The sequence below is a fragment of the Hemiscyllium ocellatum genome, chromosome 22, assembly GCF_020745735.1.
Source record: "Hemiscyllium ocellatum isolate sHemOce1 chromosome 22, sHemOce1.pat.X.cur, whole genome shotgun sequence".
Classification (NCBI taxonomy): domain Eukaryota; kingdom Metazoa; phylum Chordata; class Chondrichthyes; order Orectolobiformes; family Hemiscylliidae; genus Hemiscyllium; species Hemiscyllium ocellatum.
In genome coordinates this window covers 18,388,458-18,413,408 of record NC_083422.1, presented here as the reverse complement: position 1 = coordinate 18,413,408, position 24,951 = coordinate 18,388,458, and the positions used below count along the sequence as shown (strand labels likewise).

The 24,951-nt window shown below is 41.0% G+C and overlaps 1 protein-coding gene across 3 annotated transcripts in view; it reads left to right on the top strand.

Annotated features, from left to right (window-relative positions):
- Nucleotides 1-24,951, top strand: part of plce1 (phospholipase C, epsilon 1) — a 324,372-nt gene that overhangs the window by 143,017 nt on the left and 156,404 nt on the right. For all 3 annotated transcript variants that reach the window (XM_060841909.1, XM_060841907.1, XM_060841910.1), the window contains exon 2: nt 20,544-20,829. In XM_060841909.1, coding sequence (XP_060697892.1) covers nt 20,544-20,829 — 286 coding nt within the window. The remainder of the gene's footprint in view (nt 1-20,543; nt 20,830-24,951) is intronic.

Sequence of the window (24,951 nt, the reverse complement as noted above, 5' to 3'; positions counted from 1 at the left end):
CACAGATGCTGCCAAACCTGAGTTTCTCCAGCAATTTCTGGCTGCGTTAATGTTCTTTATTAGATTTAGATTACTTACAGTGTGGAAACAGGCCCTTCGGCCCAACAAGTCCACACCGACCCGCCGAAGCGCAACCCACCCATACCTAACACTACGGGCAATTTAGCATGGCCAATTCACCTGACCTGCACATCTTTGGACTGTGGGAGGAAACCGGAGCACCCGGAGGAAACCCACGCAGACACGGGGAGAACGTGCAAACTCCACACAGTCAGTTGCCTGAGTCAGGAATTGAACCCAGGTCTCTGGTGCTGTGAGGCAGCAGTGCTAACCACTGTGCCACCGTGCCGCCCCTAAGGGCATGTGTCCAAATTCCGCCATGACCTTACTTTTTGCTGTTTTAACATCTTCTCTATCTGCCTCTGCATTTGCTTAAAACCTATTATATTTCTTTATTTCCAGTTCCAATGAACGACACTTGACCTGAAAAGCTAACTGTTTCTGTCTCCAAAGATGCTCTCTGAGCTGCTGAACACTTCCAACATTTCCTGTTTCTATTTCACATTTCTAGTTCCGATAGTATTTTGGTGTTGTTTCTTTACTAGAGGATTTATGAAGAGATGCTTAATGCTTTGGTAACAGTTTTCTTAAAAGAGCAAATTTATAATAGATTATAGTTTCATAATAAATTATATAATTTTAGAATAATAGATTCTCAAGCTGATACAATGCAAATGATTTGGTTAGCTGCATAAATAAAGCAAAGAACTCTGGATGCTGGAGGTCTGAGACAAAAAGAAATGGCTGGAGAAACTCAGTAGATCTGGCAGCATCTGTGGAAAGAAAACAGTCAATGTTTTGAATCAGGTGATTCTTCATCAGAACGGTTAGCAGAGTTCTGTGGAAATTTGTTTTAGTTTGGCACAAGTTCAACAACACCTGCATGGATCTCTGGCTATAAAATTAGCTCCTGACTAAACAATAAACATAGTTGAACTAATCCATCTATGACTGGGTCCCTGACAGTTACTGAATAATTTGTCACAAGTTCATTTTCTCTGTCTAAATGGGGTTGATCTGCAAAGACATATTACGGTCCTGCTTTCACTTGGGTCGATGAGAAGCCTGTACTATGCTCTTTCAGCACCATCAGCAACACCTAATTAGATAGGGCTTCTTATAGCTGATCATTTGGGGAGCTGGTCAGTTTAATACCATGGAATAGATTCAACCCTATGCTCTAGATACATAAAGAAAGTAAACTATTGAAAATTTCACTATCTTCCCTATCAATATATTAGTATTGGATAACAGAAAGAAAGATTCGAGAGGGTTTAAAACTTGCAAATATCATAGTTTTAAATTCAAGTGTGTTCATTGTCACTCTAAAATTTAACAACACTTCTGCGCTGACACAATATTCTCAAATCAGGTGCTAAAAGTTCAAATGTTGCAAATTTCTTCAATTATCTGTTGATTACAAGCAGAAAAAGCCAGTTAGTTTTGTAATAAGAATCTCTTCAGGAAACAGATTTTGACTGGAGGTCAAAATGTAGAACTTCCAATTAGAGCCGACATCTTAACATAAATGATTCAAAAATGGCCAACAAAAATAACTTGTTAGAAACTAGTCTGCTGGACTGCTCGGGCAATTAACTATTTAGTTACTGCCAAGAAATAATTGTACAGAAGGAGATGTGCACTGCAATTTTAAAAATAAAGCGCCCCAGCCAATAAAATGAAAAGTTTTTTTTAATGTTGCTGAAACATTAAATTAGTTATGATTTGGAGATGCCAGTGTTGGATTGGGGTGTACAAAGTTTAAAAATCACACAACACCAGGTTATAGTCCAACAGGTTTATTTGGAAGCACTAGCTTTCAGAGTGCTGTTCCTTCATCAGGTGGTTGTGAGCAGCGCTTTGAAAGCTAGTGCTTCCAAATAAACCTGTTGGACTATAACCTGGTGTTGTGTGATGTTTAACTTTAAATTAATTGAACATTATTCCTTGCATCTTACATAGCACGGTAGGTTATTTTGTTTGAGGATGCCAGCCATGAATAGGTTCTGAGTCTGGATGTTGGTGTCATGATAATGGATGATAACCTCAAGTCATTTGTAGCCATACTGAGCTTTTAATTGCAACATATGTTTTTCCAAAGCAGAAGGGGGCAAGCAGTTAAAAGATGACTGCAGGTGTAAATTCTGTGGCGAGAGAGAGAGAGAGAGAGCCTGGAAGGTGCACTTAATAAACTGTCAAGGAAGCTTCAAAGGGACAGACTTAAAAAACAGTGCATTAAAAACTGAACTGTAATTTCCTGAGCGTTATTTCAGATTCTGAATGCTCTGGAAGAACGAACAACTCCAGGTGGGAGTCACAATTTGTGTTGTTGCCTTTCACAAATTTATCAGAACAGAGTTAAACACCAATCCTGATCTGTGGGTGCGAGAGGGAGAAGGTATGATAGTGAGCTGAGATGCCATTTGCTGAGGTACTCTTATGTACTAATCTGCTTTCAGGCACTAGTGTGCTGGGAAGGTCATAGTCAAAGTCACCCCTGTCTTGCGGGCAGAGGGTTCTCTCACCCTACCAGCAGCAAACAAGCTAGCAATCCAATCAAAAGGAGTCAGAACAATAGAAGGACTCAAAAGCAGAAATTGCTTGAGAAATTCAACAGGTCTGGCACCATCTTTTGAGAGAAAGCAGTGTTGATGTTTCAGGTCCAGAGACCATTGTTCAGAGCGCAGAGCGTACAAAAGGATTCTCTTGCTGTGAGTGCTGCCTGTCAGTTACCATCAAAATAAACGAAACAAAAGAATTTCAGCTAATCTGCAAAACCAAGAACCCTAAAGTTTACTGCTTAGACATCAACATCCATGATTTAGTCTTCACAAATGACCTGAAACTGACCCGTATTTGTCCATGTGTTTATTAACTTTTAAACTCTTTCTTCTGTTAACTCAAGAAAGCCTGCTTAAATTTGTTCCCTTTAATTCATTTGGACTGGAAGAAAGGTATCCACAAGTGAGGGGAATCATCTATAAATGAACTTCTGCAAAGAGGGTGAGTGGGTGAATAAAGAAGGGTGAGCCAGTCAAACTGTCCTCAGTCAGGAGCTGAACAGTTTGGAATATCCCATTAGAATCATAACCTGGGGAACATTGCCCCCAGGCTGGGTCATAACCACATTCCAGAGTAGTGAGCACAAACATCTAGGCCTGTACTTTAGCACTGTGTTCAGTGAAAGCTGTATAATCAGAGTGCACTGTCTTCCAAAGGAGATCCTAAAACGCAACACTGTCTTTCCTTTCTGATGGACTGAAAAAATTCCAATGTCCAAGAATTAGCTCTCAAATGACACGCTGGTTCAATGGAGAGTGGAGGATGGCATGCCAGTCATCTCTGCTCCAGGACATCTCGGCAAGAGTCCCTCAGGGTAGTGTCCTAGGCCCAACAATCTTCAGCTGCTTCATCAATGACCTTCCCTCCATCATTAGGTTAGAAGTGTGGATGTTCATCGATGATTACATCGTGTTCAGCCTCATTTGTGAGTCCTCAGATACTGAAGCAGTCCGTGCACAAGTGCAACAAGATCTGGATAATAACGAGGCTTGGGCTGACAAGTGGCAAGTAATATTCATGCCACACAAATGCCAGGCAATGGCCATTACCAATAAGAAACACTCTAACCACTGCCCTTGACATTCAGCAGTATTAAAATCACTGAATTCCCCCACTGTCAACATCCTTGGGGTTCCCATTGACCAGTAACTCAACTGGACTCACCATATAAACACAGTGGCTACAAGAGCAGGTCAGAGACTAGGGATACTGCGGTGAGTAATTCAACTCCTGACAGCTTTATCCACCATCTACAAGGTACAAATCAGGAGTGTGATAGAATCCTCCCCACTTGCCTGGATGGGTGCAGCTCCAACAACACTCAAGAAGCTTGACACCATCCAGGAAAAAGCAACCCACTTGATTGGCACCACATCTACAAGCATTCAATCCCTCCATCACCAGTGCTCAGTAGCAGCAGTGTGTATTATTTACAAGACGCACTACAAAAATTCACCAAAGATCCTTGGACATCACCTTCCAAACCCACCACCACCTTCAGGTTCCCCTCTAAGCCACTCACCACCCTGACTTGGAAATATACGCCATTCCTTCACAGTTTTTCGGTCAATGTCTGTGAATTCCCTCCCGACCAGCATTGTGGGTCAATCCACAGCTAGTGGACAACAGCGATTCAAGATGGCAGCTCACCACCACCTTTTCAAAGGCAAATAGGGATTGGCTATCAATGCTGGCCAGCCAGTGACGCCCAAGTCCCACAAAATGAATTTTAAAAATCCTCTAAACCGAGAATCTAGTCATTATCATGTTTCTTTTAGTGGAAGCTTTCTACACAAATTAATTGTGTTTCTCACATTACGACTGTGATTACCCTTCAAAACTATATGCTTGTCAATAAAGCACATCAGAGTGTTCCAAGTTCATAAAAGCATTATATAAATGCAAGTCGTGTATGTCTGCCTTTATTTGTTTCTTTATTTCATATGTACACTTTAAGAGATCCCTCTTAGGCTAGTGTAGTTTACTTGCTGTGAGCACAAAAAACCATTGCCTTCCTTCTAGTCCAGTAATTTTGTTCCAAGTCCCACTGATGCCTTTCTTAAACTAGTTAGGTTCTTTCTGAGTGGCAGGTTACCGAAAAAATAGGCAACATGTGATATTGAGAACCATAAGGTTGGTGGGGGGGGGGGGGCAGAATTAGGCCATTTGGCCCATCCAGTCTGCTCTGCCATTCAGTCATTATTGATCTGTTTCTCAACACCATTCACCTGTCTTCTCCTTTGATCTCCTTACTTATGAAGAACCTATCTATCTCGGTCTTAAATACACTCAGTGACTTGGCCACCACAGCCCTCTGCGGCAATGAATTCCACAGAGTCACCACCCTCTAACTGAAGAAATTCCTCCTCGTCGCCATTCTAATCCTCTTCATTTCCATTCTAAACCACACAACCCACTCAACCATCAGAATCTGAGATTGTATACTTACTGCTTCTCAATTACACTCTATCATTTACTTTCTGTAAAGCACTGTTTATTCTTCTTTATCTCCTATATATGATCAATGCCTGTTTATGTTTTAGAATCCCCATAAGCAATAAGATAAAAATCCGCCCACTGCCTGGTTTATCACGGGGAATACAAACTCGAGTATGTTTTCTGCATTTGCAATTATTGCCACTAAAATACTGCGTTTTAATTCTTCTAAAAATACCAAGTTTCAAATAAATTGCAATTAATGTTTTTGACAAGGATTAACTTGAACCTTGCCTGGCTTCAAAGTTAGATTAGATTAGATTAGATTAGTTACAGTGTGGAAACAGGCCCTTCGGCCCAACAAGTCCACACAAACCCGCCAAAGAATATTAACTCAAGAGTTGGTTACCCTTCGTTGGAACAAGCTGTTTCAATAAAAGTTTGATTATAGTTTTTAAGGGCAGCACTAAAATGGAATTTGAAGTTCTCTTTCCAAGAATTGATAGGTGTGCATGAGGTCAAATGAAGATAAATGTAGGTAAATGGATCACTGGCCAGATGGGATTAGTGCAAGAATGTAAGAAATAGTAACATGAGTAGGTCATGTGGCCTCCTGAGCCTGCTTCAACTGTTTAATAAGATCAGACTTGATATTTGACCTCAGCTCCATTTTACTGCCCAATTCCCTCACCCTTCCCTTTTCTGGAGTCCAAAATGGTGTGCCTTGATGAAAGCATGTTAGCACTGACTGCCAACACGATTCTCTCTTTACCCTGTTACCTCTTCCTGAATACTGAATTCCAGCACTTGCCTTCGCACTGATTTCAGGTTAACTGGCTCGTAGTTCTCTATTTTCTCTCTCCATTGTTTCTCAAACAGTGGTGCTGCAATTGCTACTTTCTGATCCACTGGAATAAGTCGAGATCGGGAATTTACTGGAAGTCATAAGTGATGATCATTATCTCTGTGGGCTCTGCTTCCAGACGTTGCAGATGTAGGCTATCAGTGTCTGAGGAATGGTTAGCTTTTGGTCCCATTAATTTTAGTTTTCTTCACTTAGTTTATGTTTCTCTGTGTCATTAGGCCCTTGATTCCAGTTGTTTCCAATAACTTTTAGGTGATGGATCAAAGACCCCTCAATGGTACTGTGGCCCACGTAGAGTTGGACCATAATAGACACACCACCAGTGTGGTCACCTAATTTGTCTGGGTAAGTGGCGATAGGAGAGGGGTGGGGGATCCTTTTAACCCTGTGTGCCTGTGTTGATTTCTTGGAAAAGCTATCCACTTGCTTTACACTCACTCCTCTTTGCTCCTCATGTACCTGCAAACATCTTTTCTTCAAGTCCAGTTTGAAAATAACCATTCAAGTAGCGTGTTCCTGTTCGCATTAAATGTCTGTGCTAAGAAAAGTTTCTTTATGTCCTGTGTGGGTTTTTTTGCCAATTATCTGAAAAACAGTATGTACATGGAACATGATAATGATCAGAAGATGAGTTCAGTGATGTTGGTTAAATGCCATATGTTTTTCAGGAGCAGCCATTGTCAGCTAACTGTTGGAGTGCAGTGCCACCAATTCTCCATTCAGTTATTTTTAATTAAAACCCTAAACAGGTTAGCCAGCTCCTGGAGGGTCACTGTAACAGAAACAAAAACCAAACAGTCAAGATTACAGTGGCATTGGAAACTTATCAAAATAATATTACTGGGGTGATGATGCATCTAATGTGCTGAATCTTTCTCCTCTCTACCTTTTCAATCAAAATATACACCAGATTAAGCAACTTCTGATGGGGTAATGCTCTAGCTTATCTCTCCATGCTTCAGGCTCTCTGCCTTTATTCCTGATGAAGGGCTTTTGCCCGAAACTTAGATTTCGCTGCTCCTTGGATGCTGCCTGAACTGCTGTGCTCTTCCAGCACCACTGATCCAGCATCTGGTTTCCAGCATCTGCAGTCATTGTTTTTACCCCAATGCAACAGAAACACAATCAAATGGTTAATGGAAGCTTAAGGGACTGAAACAGAGCCTTAGTGAAATTAAATCGAATGCTTATTACTGGAGGAATGATACACTCAGCATCTGCAGTGCCCACTGGTCCTGAAGGAACACTATTGTTCTGGATGTTTCAAGGAGTCTATCTAGTACTTAATGAGAAATACACTTGTTCTAATACCTTGAGGATTATTGTACAATTGTAATACATGTGAGTCATATTGACTAGTTAAACATTGTTTCCTGATACTGTTGGTTACTATGATGAAAAAAAGCAAAGAACTGTAGTTTTGAGATAAAAACAAATTGCTGGTGAAATTCAGCAGGTCCGGCAGAATCTGTGGGAAGAAAACAGAGTTAATAGCTTCAGTCTGGAACCTCTTCCTCAGAACACTGATGATATGTTCATGTCCATCAGATGATGAGCCAGACCCCTCTTCTCCCCATCGAAAACTGCATGACCTCATCACATAATACTTAGTGTAGTCACCAACATTAACCCTTTCCGAATCATTAGAGTAGAGCAGTTATGGCATAAATATTGTTCCGAATGCTGTGTAAAACTCTTTTTGATCATCAGAGAAAGCGCCATGGGTTGTTTTGTATTTCTCAAAGAGGACCGATGGATTTGGTATAGCATCTCATTTGGAAAGGAGTTCACTATCCCATATCACTGCTCTGAAACATCAGCATCGATTTTACACACTTGAGTTTCTGGACGATACAATCTTTGGATTCACAAAAGAGCTACAGTGAGATCCTCTGGACTAGAATGGGAAATGATGAGGATTTTGGCTCATGATAACTATGCAGCGGTTTCAAGTTGCAAGTGTGGTTCAGTGATAATGCTCTAGAGAGTAAATAGCTCAATGTAGATGAAAAATGATCACTTAAATGAAGTGCCTTCCAGCAATGGGAACTGCATCAACACTAGCCTGAAAATACTGTACATGGGAAGAAAGTTGATGGTGTGACAAATTGCATTAGTTACTCTTGTGATATAGGTTGTTCTCGTACAAATCCCTCAGATACCTTGGAGCTCTCTTCCTCATTCTCACTCATCTACATGTAAACACAGCCTCAAAATTAAAAAGCTTCTCACATTCAATTCATGTCAGATTGTTGAAACCCATATTGCAATCCCCAATAGATATATCAGCAGCTGTTTCATTTGGTCTGAGCTACAGAGCTTGTGGGTTCAGCTTGGAGGCTATCACTTGTGAAGCCATTCAACATCAATTTATCTGAAAACATAAAGGTCTTTTCTCTAATCCAAAAGTGAGGTACGTCAGATGCTAGAAATCTGAAATAGAAACAGAAATGCTCTAGTATTCATCAGGTCTTGCAGCATCTGTAGAGAATGAAACAAGTTGACATTCCATCAGAAGTTTGGTACAAGCGACAGATCTTTCCCATTGGAATTAAACAAATGGCTTGTATTTAGTTCTGGACAGCTTTTGTCTCTGTCCTGTGTATAGTCCCTTCATGTTGGTAATTCATAATTTCAGGAATGTGTTTATAGGGTCCAGTTATGATGTATTTGTAAAGGACGGTGAGGCATCTTGCAATTCTTGTGTTTGAAAATGTCAGAAAAAAGGCATCTTTATATAATACATTCCTATTTGTACAAGAGAGGAACAGGATTGATATTTGAGTTTGATATGACTCTACACTTAACTTGTGCTCCATCTAATAGTCAGGTTCCAGAGATGAGCCCTTGAGTAAAATAGTATTACTAGGGGTAAACAAGTTAACTATACATGATTATCTTATAGACCATTGTGTGGTTTGTTATTTGACATGAAGCTAGCATGGAGGTGTTCATCTGTCCATTAGATTCACAATGCAATGATACCACTCTGTTAGCTGAGCAGCTTATAATCACACACAGGGCTGCAGGTAATGAAGCAATGTTGGTTACATGACTTTTTATACTCCAGCGCTTTTTGAGTTAAAAGGGCTGAAACTCTTAGTATCATAAACAGCAGAGAAGTTGGACTTTTTTAAAATGTTGAAATGTATTTCCTTAGTTCTTATCCGTTTTTAATGTGGCAATTACCATGAGGCACTGCGGATTTAACATACTGCTGTTTGTATGCTTCAACGTTTACTATCTTTATGAACAATTATTATGATCCCAATAGAGACCTATAATTTTGAAAAATGAATTTGAATTCCCAATGTCCAACTTAGAGGAAACTTGCACAGCAAGATTTTAAGTTTTAAAACTGTAAAATACAAACTAAAACAATATTGACGAAACACTATTTCAAGATAATTTGTTCTGTAAATTACTGAGAAGAAGCCCCACCCCCTTAACCTTTAAAACAGATCTAAAATCTCCCTCTATAGTTATTCTTTACTCTATACCTTGAGTGGGTGTTTCACTCTCTAGGAATCAGTCCAAAATCAATCAGCTGCTTTCTCCTTTCTCTGCATGCTAACTTCTCTATTTTTTATGGTGTGGCTATACTCATATCTCCATTTAGGCTTAGTGAATCTTCCAGCTTTAACTAAACCTGTCAAGACTTTAGACTATTGAATCTAAGCATGAGCTCACACACTCACAGTGATGAACCACAGAGACTTACTGTCTCTATCATTCAGCTTTCTCTCTCTCTCTATCTCACTCATCCAGAATCTTACTGCCTCTCCTTGTCTGTGGGTTTAACAATGTTTTAAGCAATTACCCTGTACAAAGATCCTATAATGACCTCTTACGGACTGTCCAATTTGCAAGGCCCGTTTCCAAAGAAAGGTGAATCATAAGACACTAGTTGGACCACAGCAGGAATACTGTGAACAGGTTTGGGCTCATTATCTGAAGAAAGATACATAGGCACTGGAGGCAGTGAAGAGAAGGCTGATCCCAGGTATAGATGGACTATCTCATGAGGAGAGATTGAGTAGGGGGGTTTGGGCTTTTCCAAATTGGAATTTAGAAGAATAACGGACAACATTATTGAAGCACATTAAGGGGCTTGAAAAGGTCAATGCAGCATGGTGGTTTCCTGTTGTGGGAGTATCTAATACCAGAGGGCATAATCTCATTATAAGGGATCACGTATTTAAAACTGAGAAGAGGAGGAATTTCTTCTCCCAGAGGCTGTGCAATGCCAGAGGGAATGCTGGGAGCAACATCAGATACACAGAGAAGTGAATTTCCCATAACAGGAACATTTCCCAAACAAGGGACTGAGATGAGGGAATTCAGAGAAAGGTAAACCTTTGGAATTCAATGCCCCAGATACTGCAGACATCAGTCATTGAGTCTGTTTAAGACTGAGATTGACAGATTTCTACAGATTCTATGAGTCCTGGTACAGTGCCTGGGCAGCGAGCCCCAGGCAGAGACTTGTGCATGGGAGGCAGTCCTGGCACTTACCTTGGAGCAGCTGAGTGCTTGTACAGAGCGGTCTGGGGTTTGGAGCAGAGCAGGAACAGCTGTTGGACAAGGGTCAGACCATGTGTGGAGGTACTGTGCTGAGCTACTGCACTGTAATGTCTATTTGAAATTTCCTATCTTCCTGTAATGTCAACCCTTTAATGTTGTCCTCTTTTAATTTATTTTTCAACTCTAAGTAATGCAACTACGTTTAGTCCTCTGCTGTATCCAAGAATTGTACCTAGGTACTTGTATCTAAGATGTTGCCATAGGAGATTGAAAAGCTTTTCTAATGTCTTTGTACTCCTGCAGTCGAGTACTTGTGACAATAAAAATATATTGTACAGTTGTCTGTGGAATTCTTTATTGGAAAGGTTTATCAAAACTGAGATGGACAGATTTTCAGGCAGTAAGGGCAAACAATCTAACCCTAAACCTAACCCTGCCACAGCAATGAGCCCTTCAAGCCCTTCTTATAAGTTTCAATGGGATCAAATCTCCCTACGTTGAAACTCCAAAGGACATAGACTCAATTTGCTGTAATGACAGCTCAATACCATCTGTAAAACCAAACTCACTCACCCCCTCATGGAGAAGGGAAGGGTTGACTGCACTTGATTGATATCTCTCCATACTTTTTTTCTTGAATCTCTTTTGCTACTGTCTTATTTATAAAAGATTAAGGGTGTCAAGTGCTTTAAGCTTCAATTATTGATACTTTAGTGGTCTGTTTGACAGTTTTGTAGAGTTTTGAATACACCATGCTTGTTCTGAAAAGGATTCTTTTTGCCTTTGTTATGATAGGTTCTGTGATTCTGCATGTAGTTAACACTGGCTCAATGTAAATGGAAGGTCCATGAGTTGGGATGTGAGGTGGGAGGGGCTATGAGGAGTGGGTGGGGTCAAGAGTTACCATTGACTAGGTATGGAGTCTATAAGCTGCCATGGGGATGGGTGGGATCCGTGGGATGGCATTGAATCGCAGAGATGACATGGATTGAATGGAGTATGAAGGGTGATCCCTACAGGATCTAAAATGTAGCTAAACAATGGGGACAAAATTCCAGAGACTCGAGGTATGTTAACCAGCCTGTCTCACCAATCAGTTGCCCTATGGCCACCTCTGATCTGCTTCTGGGTTTGGCAGACCCAACGTTATCCTATCCCTATCTCCCCAAAGTGAAAATAGCAGGTAAGGGGCAATTCTTGCAGAGGCAAGAATTGAGCTACCATCTTGAGCTACCTGCCTCAAGAACAACAACCCAGCCCCACTGGTCAATGCACTGTCAGCAAAGATGTAAATATCTTCCACCTCCTTCCTGGTAAACCAACTTTGGGCCCTGTTTAATCTTTCATTCTTGAAGCACCGCAGAACCCAGAATCACTCTCCTGATCCCATTTATTCCACCATATTACCCTAAATAAAGGCACAGTCTTGAAGCATGACGATCTTATTAAATTCACATTTGTAGCAATGCTTGGGGTGCTCCAAACTGTACATCAATTCTGTGATGTTGACTGAACAGGCAAGAACCATCAGACCAGCCAAGTGCAAGGTGTAGTGTTATCATTCCAGCTCATGTTACTGAACATGTCAGATCCCAGACTGAGATCTGGCTTGATAGATTCTTTTGGTTTTGCTGAGGAGATCTATCAAGAAACATAAACACAGGCTGTAGCAGATTTGGTTTTAACAATAAACAGTGGTTTTATGTTGCAAAAGAAATGAACATAAAATAGAATGAACTTATATTTACATATAACATATTTGAAGATTTTGAAACTCAAGAATACAATCCCATTATTCCCAAAAGCACCCTTTTATGGTACTCACACCTGAGAGATTTCATGCCTATCTTTCTTCGGAAGGACACACCTGTGGCTTCCACTCCCAGTCTTGAGAATCAAATAGCTTCATTACAGAGTTTCATCCAACTAAAGTTAAACTTTCTCAGCTTTAAATAACTGCATCAAGATTTTAACAAAACCGTTCTGGTCTGGGCATTTTTACTAAACTCTTTACACTGAGGCAATGCAATTTTAATAATTCTAGAGTATCCTCTCCCTTTGTCAGGAGCAAATGCTTTACATATTCAGTTTCAGCCTGCAGCACTGCACAAATTGAAATTAGAAAATATACTTTTTTTTCCCCCAAGCAATGGTTGTTTCCACTGATCAAAAGAAAATAAAAATCGTTCACCTTCTAAGATTCACAATTATTTTCTTTCTTTGTTTGTAAATTTCTCCCAATGTAAACAACACTGTCATGACTGATTGGAAAGGCTTTTCACTGTGTTTTAAAAGAAATTGCCGTGGCTAGAAAATACTTGAGTTAATTATTAAACCCTTTCGGTCACACAGGAAACCTGTACACCCCTCGTTCAAACACAAAGCCAAATAAAGATAAATGATTTTTTTTAGATTAGATTTTCTACAGTGTGGAAACAGGCCCTTTGGCCCATCAAGTCCACACCGACTCTCCAAAGAGTAACCCACCCAGACCCATTTCCCTCTGACTAATGCACCTAACACTATGGGCAATTTAGCATGGCCAATTTACCTGGTCTGCACATCTTTGGATTGTGGGAGGGAATCCTCGCAGACACAGAGAGAATATGCAAATAGACAGTCACCCTAGGTGGGAATTGAACCCGGGTACCTGACGCTGTTAGGCAGCAGTGCTAACCACTGAGCCACAGTGCTGCCCTAAATTTATATATATCTATATATTTTATATATATATAGAGCAGAAGAATCTGAGATGGCATGTGGCACTTCCAAGGGGCTACCCAATGCAATATGCACTACTGAATTGATTGCTCATAAATGCATATATATTTTTTCAAGCTGCAAGTTATAAATGGGTGCCCCTTTTAAAAGAACGGTTTTACAACACAGTCTGTTTTTTAACCTCATTGATTTCTTCTGTCACAAAATAATAGAACTGATTCAGCAAGATGTTTATGTGAAAGTGTTGCTATTATATTTGAAAAAGGTTTTCTGCAGTAAATTTCAGTGATTATATGACTTCTCTTATCTTGATGCATATCTTTTGATTACATTTCTGGCTGGAAGAAAAGGATTTCCACCTGGAAATGTTTTACTTCAAATATTAATCAAAATGTTTCCTTTTATTTTCAATACATTATACTGGTCGAAATTTATTGACCTTTAGTTATTTCCCAAATGGACAGACACTTCAGTTGCTGTGAAACAATCAAAATGGCCACCTTCCACGTTATGTTTGTGACTTTAGTTTTCCTTTAGTGATTCAACAGGGTTTCCTTATTAAACTTTATAAAACTGAAGGTCACCCCTGTTTAACAAGTAGTTTGACAATAACAGCTTATAGATTGCTAAACTTTCAACCAATCTTGTAAGCATAGTTAAGCTGGTAGGCTTAGATAGTATCAAGTTCGCTAAAGTATCTCAAAATTGCTGTAACAAAATGTTGACTGCCTTTTGGAAAGTATTGCACAAATGCTTCACATGAGGAAAAAGTGGGACTTATTACACAGTAAGCAGCTTTGTGTATAATAATACTCTCCTAACGGTAGGTACCTATTATGCTGCATTGATTGCGATGGGAAATGCATGTGCTATCTTAAATCTGTCTGTTCTTGCTCAGCAGAAATTATTTCATCAATTTTTTTTGTTGCCCTTTTGCTCATGTTTTCCTATCTACAAGTCTTCTGATGCCTGAAACTACTGTCACTGTGCTAGATGGGACCCTACACTGTGTCTAGTTTATTTTGGTGTCCCTTTGCTCTCACCCCTTACCTCAACCCAGGATCACAATAAGATTACTTTTGGCCTCACCTTGCATCCCACAAACAAGTACAAGAAACTCTGCCATTTCCATTACCTCCAGTGGGAAGCCACTGTCATTATCAATATCTATCTCTCTCCTTTCAGTATTTAGGGCAGCACATGGCTCAGTGGTTAATACTAAGTAAAAGTGAGGACAGCAGATGCTGGAAACCAGAATTTAGATTAGAGTGGTACTGGAAAAGCACAGCAGGTCAGGCAGCATCCGAGGAGCAGAAAATCAACGTTTCGGGCAAAAGCCCTTCATTAGCAGTATTAACCGCTCTCGGTGGTTAATACTGCTGCCTCACAGCACTGGGGACCTGGGTTCAATTCTACCCTCTGGCAACTGTCTATGTGGAGTTTACACGTTCTCCCCGTGTCGGCATGGGTTTCCTCCAAGTACTTCAGTTTCCTCCCATAGTCCCAAAGAAGTGCAGACTAGGTGGATTAGCCAGAGGAAATGCAGGTTTACGGAGAATGGGTAGTGGGGATATTGGTCTGGGTGGGATGCTCTTCAGAGGGTCAGTGTGGACTCAGTGGGCCGAATTGCCTGCTGTAAGAAAGAGCCATTTCTGCTGCAACATGCTGGCTGAGTGCTCAATGACAACCTGACACTTGCCTCTCTTTCTCAAGATACTTTTCCTTTTTAGAGGAAGGAACGATTTGTCTTTATATCACAATTTTCATGGCCACCAGTCGCTCGAAGCACTTTGTAATGGATGAAATCTGGAGAATGCACTGTCTCCTGTTTTGCTTTCTCTCTTCCAAACTGTCCAGGCACTCGGTCACTTCCTCTGGACCAAACATTGAATTACTTTTTGATTTTCTAGATACTTTGCTGCTCACAATGGGGCTTCCTCTACGTAGGAGAGACCTCAGGCTGGAATGCGTTTTGGAGTGCTCTCTGTTCAGTCTGCAGACATGACCCCGAGCTCCTTGTGATCTGTTGTTTTAATTCTCTAGGCAAAAGTGAGGACTGCAGATGCTGGAAACCAGAGTCTAGATTAGAGTGGTGCTGGAAAAGCACAGCAGGTCAGGCAGCATCTAAGGAGCAGGAAAATCGACATTTCGGGCAAAAGCCCTTCAGGAATGGAGGCAGGGAGCCTCCAGGGTGGAGAGATAAATGGGAGGTGGGTGGGACTGGGGAGAAGGTAGTAAAGAGTACATTAGGTGGATGGGGATGAGGATGAAGGTGATAGGGCAAAGAGGAAGGTGGAGTGGATAGGTGGGAAGGAAGATGGGCAGGTAGGACAGGTAATGAGGATGGTGCTGAGCTGGAAGGTTGGAACTGGGGTAAGGTGAGGGGAGGGGAAATGAGGAAACCGGTGAAGTCCACATTGATGCCCTGGGGTTGAAGTGTTCCGAGGCAGAAGATGAAGCGTTCTTCCTCCAGGCGTCGGGTGGTGAGGGAGTGGCGGTGGAGGAGGCCCAGGACCTGTATATCTTCGGCAAAGTGGGAGAGAGTGTTGAAATGTTGGGCCACAGAGTGGTGGGGTTGATTGGTGTGGGTGTCCCGGAGTTGTTCTGACCACTGTATCACCATCCTCCTGCATTGTTCCAGTGAAGCTTATGATAAGCTCAAGGAGCGGCAACGCATCTTTCCAGCAATACCAACATTCCGTGAAAGGTGTTTTAAAAAGTCATTTGAAGCATTAAGCACATTGCTCTTGGACTAGACACCAAGTACACCAATTTCAGAACATAACTCCATCTTCTGTTTTTCAGAGAGCAGCCCTTGGTAGTTGTTCTGCTGTTGCCATTGACACTTTCTCCAGACACATCTTTGGCTTCTTGGTCCAGTTACTATCTCCTTTTGCCTTGCTCCATCAACCCTTTGATCACTTGATCTCTCTTACTGCAGCCAGGCACCAAGGTACAGGATGTAAAGGAGCGGTTGCAGGACATTCTGCAGAAGGGTGCTCAGCCCAAATGAGGATGAGCTCCTAGGGGAGTAGGCAGGAGGCTGAGAGCTGGAACCTTGAAAGCCACATTTTCAGGGTATTTGCAGCCCCTCGTGTTAGTGAGTACAGAAATACGAGGATTGAGTGATTGACCATGAAGCTGGAAAGCTGTGTAGGATGGTGGGCATCAGATGTCTGGGACATTGGGACTGGTTCAGGGGAAGATGGGATGCGTACAAGTCAATGGTGCACACCTGGACAGGAGCTTTGCAGGAATATTTGCTAGCGCTGTTGGGGAGTGGTTTAAAGTCGATTCGCAGGGAAAAGGAAACTAGAGGGCAAATTCAGAACAGGGAATGAGAGACGGAACCTCATGCGTATACGGTCAAAAATCTCATAACACCAGGTATAGAGGAAGCAGGGATTTAAAAATGCACAACATAAAGAATTGTCAGTATGAAAAGGTATAGTATGTAAATGCAAGGAGTATAATGAAGAAAGCTGATAAGCTCAGGACATAGCTAGACATGTAGCAACATGATAACATTACTAAATCAGAAAAATGGCTTAAAGGAGGCGTAGGATGACAGTTCATAATCCTGTGAGTTGTAGAGTTTTCAGGCAGGATAGAGAGAGAATGAAGAAAGGTGAGTGTACAGCAGCTATATTTATAATCATCCTGTTGAGAGACATTATTGCACACCATCTGGTCCATAGATAGGGACACTATCACTGTACCCACAAGATCACCAGGGCTGGATGAATTGTATCTGAGACTGCTAAAGGAAACCAAGGAACAAACAATGGATACCCTGAGGATCCTTTTCCAATCCTCAAGAGGTACCAAAGCACCCGAATGTCTGTGAATATTGTGTCACTATTCAAAAAGGACCAACCTCTGATAGGCCAGCAGCTTCTGGGTCCTAAAGCTGGCTAGTGAGGCCTACTCCTACAGAGGGTCATCTTGGCTCTGGGTGGGTTTATAGGGAGAGGGGATAGGGGGTCAGAGGTAAGGGCCAGGGTGTGGCTTTCAGAGACCACCTCCTTGTTCGCCATCCGTGCGTCTGATTTCCCCCATGTTCCTATTCCCAACACAACAGGCAGGTTCCCATTGCTTCTCAGTTGGGAAACTTGCCACCTTTTCTTGTTTGGTGTGAAACCGGGGATGCTATTACTTGCTGGCAAGTTGAGGAGATCTTCAATGGGCCATCTCTCCCCGTGTTTAATTGCTGAGGCGATGTGAATGGAGCGAATTTCTCTCCAGGGCCAACACACCTGATAATTTCCCCTTCTCACCACCTCTCTCACTATCTCCAGTGAGGGAAAAGTCATGACCATTAACTTTGTCTTTCTTTGCATTGATGCTGCTGAATGTTCCAAGCATTTTCTCTTCCTATTTCAGATTTCCAGCATCTGCGGTATTTTGCGTTCATGACATCTTTGATTTAGATTGTAATAGGAACATGGGAAATACAAACAGAAGTAGGCCATTTGGCCCTTTGAGCTTGCTGTGCTATTTAAGTGGGTCAGGGCTGATCTTTAACTTCAATACCATTTTACTGCACCATCTCTCTATCTAAGGTACATTTAGTATCTAGAAATCCGTTTACTCTATCTTGAATATAGATCATTCAGGTAATAGGAAAGTAGGGTCATATTCTCTGCTTTGGGCTTTTAGTTGGGTACGGATCTGAGATAATTGGCCATGTGGAGCCCTTCGAATAAAAACACAACCAAGAAGGCATATCTCACCCTCTAAACTGCAGTGGTGTCCTAACTCTATTACATTTCACAGGTCCCTGCCTCTGGTTGAGTGTAAATTTAAACTGAACGTACATATGTAATTGGCACTGTGTTGGTGGTCTGATCTCAGTGTTCTGGTTTTATTAACCTCAATTCAATCAGGGCAGCTCGCCTAAGTAATATAATCTAATTGCTCTGTACAATAGGGAAACATTGCTGAGTTTTACAGAATTGGCTTTTGGTTTTTTCATGAGTCATTGTTGGTCTCAGTTTTTGAATACTGTTAGCTCAGTGTGAGATGAAGATAATGGCAGCTTTTGTGGGAGTTAATAGCATTTTCTTCTCCAATGTGAGTGCAGTTCTGAATGAGAATGTACAGAGAGTATTTATTCGTTATTAGCCACCTACAATACCTCAGCCAGGTGGAATTGGGGCTTTTAACATTTGGAGCATTTTACTGCCTTTGTGGTGTTGGTTAATGGCATACTGCACCATTCACATTAACCTATTTGTTTGCTTCATTTAGAGATCTGTTTTTAGTGATGGAGATGTGAGTTGCAAATGCTGGGAAACGAGTCAGCTTTCCATTTCTGAAGAAAAGTTACTGGACCTGAAATATTACCTCTGCTTTCTCTCCACACAAGCTGCTGAGTTTCTCCAGCAATTTCAGTTATTGTTTCTGATTTCCAGCATCCCCAGTTCTTTGGTTTTTTTTCAGTTTTTGAGACAAATATTGGTTTTGGATGTAGCACTAGTTAGGTGTAGAGTCAATTCCTTTTAGCTCTGTCATAGTTCCAAGCGATAAAGAGTCTCCTTACTCCCGTACAGTCACTTCCTGCACTAGTTTTCTCAAGTAAAAAGTGAGGTCTGCAGATGCTGGAGATCAGAGCTGAAAATGTGTTGCTGGTTAAAGCACAGCAGGTTAGGCAGCATCCAAGGAACAGGAAATTCGACGTTTCGGGCCAGAGCCCTTCAAGGGCCTGCAACCTGGGCTGTTTGTGAGTTGAGATTTCCTGAATTCACTCCACTTTGAGTCGTGTGCATCCTTAATTCTGCACACCTTTATTCCATCATTCCATGCTGGATTCAGACAGTTCCCAGGAGTGATGAAGCAGAATTCTACCCAGTTTAGCCACCCATCTTGATGCAGTGTGCTAACCTACTTTACCACATAGCTACTCCAGATGGAATGTTCCAATGATGATTGACACAGAAGAAAGAGGGATGTGCAACATGTGGAGTGTGTGTGTGTGTGTGTGTGTGTGTTGCAAATGCATTCTTGTTTGACAATATTGTGGGAATGTCCCTATTTTTAAGCCCAGGTTTAAGTCCTACCTGCTTCAGAGGTGTATAACAACATCCCTGAACAGTTGATTTAGAAAATATGTACTAGCTCAGTCGGTTGAATGGCAGGTTTGCAATGCATAGTGATGCTAACAGCGCAGGTTCAATTCCTGTATCAGCTGAGGTCACCGTGAAGGACTCCCCCTCTCCCCTTGACTGAGGCATGCTGACCCTCAGGTTAAACCATCACCTTTCTCTCTCAAATGGGAAAGCTGCCGTATGGTCTTCTGGGATTATGGTGATTAGACTTTGTACACCATGTATGATGGTATGCTTTCATAACTGGTCAAACTAGTCCATTCTGATTGTGCTCTTATAGATTTTACTGTGTATTGTTGTATAACATTTGGACCAGATGTCAAACACTTGTGTAGTCAATTTCCCAAAAGTCCAATTTGGAAGTGCTTAAAAAAATCTCTTCACTTTTGTTTCACAATGCGTCAGATCTGCTGTGAGCATGGTATTTTTCAAGGAGGTGCTTTCAGATTTCCAGAACAAAAGTGATAATGAAATAAAATAAGTTTAACAATAAGACGTTTTTTGTTCAGAAATTTTCACTCAACGTTTACATCTAATTTGTACATTTTAGGTCACGTGCACACTCTTAGCAAGAACTGTGTAACCTTAGTAACATTCCTTATCTGCTAGTTAGATTTCTAACTTAAATGGGTGCAAATAACTTTCTTTATCCAAATGTGTTGTTTGGCAGTTTTTTAAAAGAAGTATATGTTGTATAAACAAATTGCTAAGTTTTTCTTTGCTTTTACCCTTTGGATATAATACCAAGACTGTTACCACACAGAGCTGCACGGAGAACTAATAGGACAAGGATTTAGATTATTCAACCTTGATCCAATTAGTTAGGAATGTCATAATCCCAAGAGTCTGGGTCATTTTGCACTGGAGAGGGAGAGTAACCCTTCAACACTTTGTGGGAACTGATTAGTGTGGATCTACTGTGGCAATTCCTCTGCACTGGAGTGTGAGTCTCTGAGCATTCTGCATCTAAGATTGCAAGACTCCAGTGTTTGAGATCGAGATGCTCTGAGGCAATTGAAGCAAAGAGAATGTTGAAGAGGGAATATGTTATTGCTGACGTAATTGACAAGAAGAATAACAAAAACAAATAGTTTTCTTGAGGGTCAATAAGCTGAATCTCAGTCGTGTACATTATTTCACAACACTTTGACATTTTAGTTTTTTCAATCTGTATGAAATAGAGTCTGTTTGACAGCATCTACTGTTTAATTTAACCATTAATTTTTCCATTAGCATTCAACAATGACCTGTCAATATTATTTTTGCAGGTTCATAATGCACTGAGAGAGGCAGGGGCAGCAGAGTCACTCAATTACCTCCTGCATCCATCAAGAAAGATCTTGGCTTCAGCAGTTGTCTACAGAAGCTGTGGAGGTGTGAGCTGCATGAAACTGTGTGTCCATGACACTGTGCCTGAGCTCCGTGCTACCCTACACAGGACAGCAGTTTCTGACCACGTGGCTGGGGCTCTGCTAGAAGCAACTATTGCCACCGGGGCAAGGAGTGCACTTCCAAGTCCATTAGGGGCACCTAGTGGAAGAGCGATGCTTAAAGGTAAGTGCGATTTTTTTTTTAAAAATGGGCTTTTTCTACAATGCTGAGTGTGAACATTAAGGGGATATCGGTTATACTGACAATGTTTTTACATTTGATTTTGTTGCATTGTGTTGTACAATAAGAAGAATTGCTGAATGTTAGCACAGGAATTTAAATGATTCTTCCTCTTCATGCATTTAAATCCTGCATTGTGCCTTTTCTGCTAGAATCAGTGGTTCCCCACCCACCTTGTGCTTTTTTTAAATTTGCTATTTAGATTTCGTGCCTGTACTCAGTGGGCTGCTGCCGAAAGCATCCAACTAATAGGTTTCTCAAACTGGCTGCAAGTGTTTCTGGTGTACATTAGGAATCCTGCTAAAGGTGCAGTGCTAAACAGAACTAAAGAACCTTCAATTTTCTATTAGTGAAGTGACAGATGAAATCCATTCCGTTCCATTGCGGGTTCATTTAAGAATTTTGTTTTAGTATCTGTGAATGGTGACACTTTCATCTTCTGAAAATCTTGAGATCAAAACATTAAAGGCTTCAAAAGGATGTTGAAAGGTTTGAGGATTAGTTTATCTCTTAAGTGGTGGGAGATTGATCAGTGGATGAGTGCATTATTTCTATCTGTGTGCTACCCAAGGACAATTAAATGAGGCTGATCTGGCTATTTGCATGTGGGACTACAACAAGATATGAAGTGGGTGGATGTTATTCTCTATCCCTTATAGGGAGTTTAGACTGAACTGTTCCATATCTCCCAGTTGTTCATCCGACCTTCCTTGGTATTATGTGTAAAATTCCAACTGAAGCATGAGCAGGTGTTAATAACTCTTTAAACTGGCATCTTCCTATCTGGGCTGCACTGTGCAACAGACCAAGAAGGTACAAGCAGGATTTAATAAAACAGTTGGCAGTGAGTACATTCACTTGTTGTGTCTATGTACATGTTCCACCTTAAAGGTTTTTTTTTGTGAGGTGAAATCAAAATTATTTTAGCCACATGTCTTGAAGGAAACACTCCTGATGTCTTTAAATCTCTCCTTTCTTCCTGGTTTCTCCATTTTTGTCTTCCATTGTTAATGTCAAAATTCTGCAACCTCACTGATGAGCTAGAAGTGATTACCTCCTGATACAATACATTTAGCACACTCTGAAGTCTATAGGTTGATACTGTGCCATGAGATGGTAAGAAATAGAGAAGTTGCCATTTGGTGTGGGGTTATTTATTAAGAAGAGAGTTACAATTCCATGATTCAGGTACTGTTGACTGGATGGGTGGAGAGCTTAAAAATGTATTGCTGGAAAAGCGCAGCAGGTCGGGCAGCATCAAAGGAGAAGGAGAATCAACGTTTCGGGCATAAGCCCTTCTTCAGTTTTCCTGAAACGTCGATTCTCCTTTGATGCTACCTGACCTGCTGCACTTTTCCAGCACTATATTGTTAAGCTCTGATCCCCAGCATCTGCAGTCCTCACTTTCTCCTGGATGGGTGGAGACTGTGTTTCAGCTTGTGGTTTTTCCGAGTCCTGAAGAAGGTTTATGTCCAAAACAATGACTTCTTTGTCTCTTGATGCTGCTTGGCTTGCTGTGTTCTTCCAGCCTCTTGTTTGTCTACTGTGGTTATACTGGCTATCAAGCGTGTTATTTTGCTCTTTTCCTAATTTGGGACATACAGCTATTATAGAATGAAACAAGACTGGAATTTCTGCCTATTGTGTCCTGTACTCTCATTGCCAGTCTGGAGCATTCATGTGCCAGTTCATGAAGGTGGTGAAGGTTTTGCCTTTTCATAGATTGGGTTCTGTAAGACCAGTACAATTGAGGATAAGTGACAGCATGAAATTGCAGCATTCCCTGATTAGCATCTCTTTGGCCTTGCTTGTCCATTTAACGCTGTGGTACAATACTCTATCAGTACTGCACTGCCAGGCTGAGGTAAGCTCTCCCCACATGGTCTGGGAAACCCATGTGAAATGCTGACAGCATGGTTAGGGTTGGTGTCGAGGGGATCTCAAGGGAATGGGTGGCAGTTTCTTCTGCTCCTGTTTTCTCCTCAGGGCTTTCATCACTGAGAAGTGCTAGGAGGAATTCATCACTTTTTACAAAAAAGAGTTTTGGAAAAATTTCAGTCTTTGTATCAAGGGCACATTCTAAATTTTCCAGAGCATCTGCTTAACAGACACTTTGATAAAGTCATGAATGGGGAAATCTGCCGTTTTCATATGGGCTGAATCATTATAATGTCTTGGGAGGGCATATATAATATTGAAGGATTAATCCCTTAGTTCCAAGCATGCTGACGGGGTCATGGGTCAGGCAAGTAGGCTGTAGCTTGAACTTACAGGTTACTTACCAGTGTGACCCTATGTTGGAAATATAGGACTACACCCTCAGTGTCTGCTTCCAGAGTGACTGTATCCCCTGAATAACATTGTGGCATGAGAAGTGGCTGAAAGTTGCTGATACCTGAATAGCTCCTTTAATTGCTTGAGATTAATTTAGTTAAGTCTGCATCCTCTGTACCTTCCCTGATTCCTTTCACAGACATTTTGGAAATCAGAGGTAGGTAAAGACTCCATGTCACTCCTTAGTACATATAGAAATGCAAAATTGTTCACTTTTTTGACCATTAAAGGCAATGGCATATAAATTTCACATCCCACTCAAATAGATTAAAATATTTTATTGATCTTGGATTGGATTAAAAATCTTATTCTCCTTTTAAGGTTCTTGTTTTTAAAAGTCTATAGTTTAAGGCCTCATGTGACAAGCCCTGTGCTTACCATATTTGGCTGCATGAATGTAATTTTAGGCATCGGAGAATCTGTGCTGATCAGCTGTTACTCCTTCATGCCAAAACAGTTCAGACAGAAATTGATCATTTTCCTTTCGCACCTAAACTTTGTGTTGTTGTTCTGCCTAGCAGTAACCCTTGCTGCGTTGCAACCTGTTTTAAAGTTCATTTAAAATTGGGCAAAATAAAATTTGCTTTGAGATTGTGAGGTGGGAACAGTGCGTGCCAGCACTGGCACTGTGGGACCAGCTGTGTGCTGTCATAGCATGCTGTTCTGTGACATTCCTGAAATCAACTATATATGAATAATACAATGTTTACATATTAAAAAAGATCCCAGCCGCTAAACCGAACCTGCAGTCGCCCCCCAAGAAATCCTGTTTAAGATTGTATATGTTTTTCATTTTGTTGAGAATACACCCTAACCCTTGGTTCCTGACCTACTGTTTCAACCCAAATACAGGAGTGTTATTGTCTATTGAGTGGCACCCTTTCTCTATGCAGATGCTTCTAATGGGGGCCTTCTGGTGGTTTTGTTGCTGGTGGAGTTCATTGATTAATGCTTGCGCCTATTCATTATCAATCGTGCACCAGGGGTGATCGATTGCTTCTGCAATCTGCTTCAGATCACTTTATCAGACTTTATATGGAGCTGCTTATTAGTGGCCATGAAACACTCTGCTGCCTCGACATTTTTATGGCCATTTATTATATTTGAAATGTGCTTCAAAGGCAAAAAAGTTCTGGTGTAGATTTATGTGAAAATAAAACCTAAATTGACTCACAGGCAAGCCCAAATAAGCCCAGTCATGTTGTTTTACTGAAAGAATAACATTAAAAGGAAAATATTCTGATGTTAATTAAACCATTGTAAGTGCATAATTATGTGCATAAATATTCTCTGGTAGTAAAGTCAAGGTACATCTCATCACTGCAGCACATTTGTGTATCTGAAGTGGCATGTGTTTTAATTAACATGGAGTTCTGTTTATAAAATGATGGAAAATTAGCTATAATTTTAGCATGATTTTTCTGATGGCAACTTTGGAAGTTTTTACTGGTCAAAGTTCAGAGGACACCATGCATGGGTTTGCAGTTTTATTTAGGAGGTTGAGATGACAACAGTGGAGAGTGATGTTGAATGGAGCATGGTGTGTCCATTAGCTTCATCCTCTGGCTAATACACTGCAAGGACAGATAAATGAATGTGAGCAATTTCTCACTGTTAAAGACTGTAGAAAGTCCTTTCTGTAGTAAGGTTACACTTTATACCTATTTGGATTAAGAATAAAGTAATTATAGAATGGCTGCACCACAGACAAAGGGCCATTATCTTCACCCT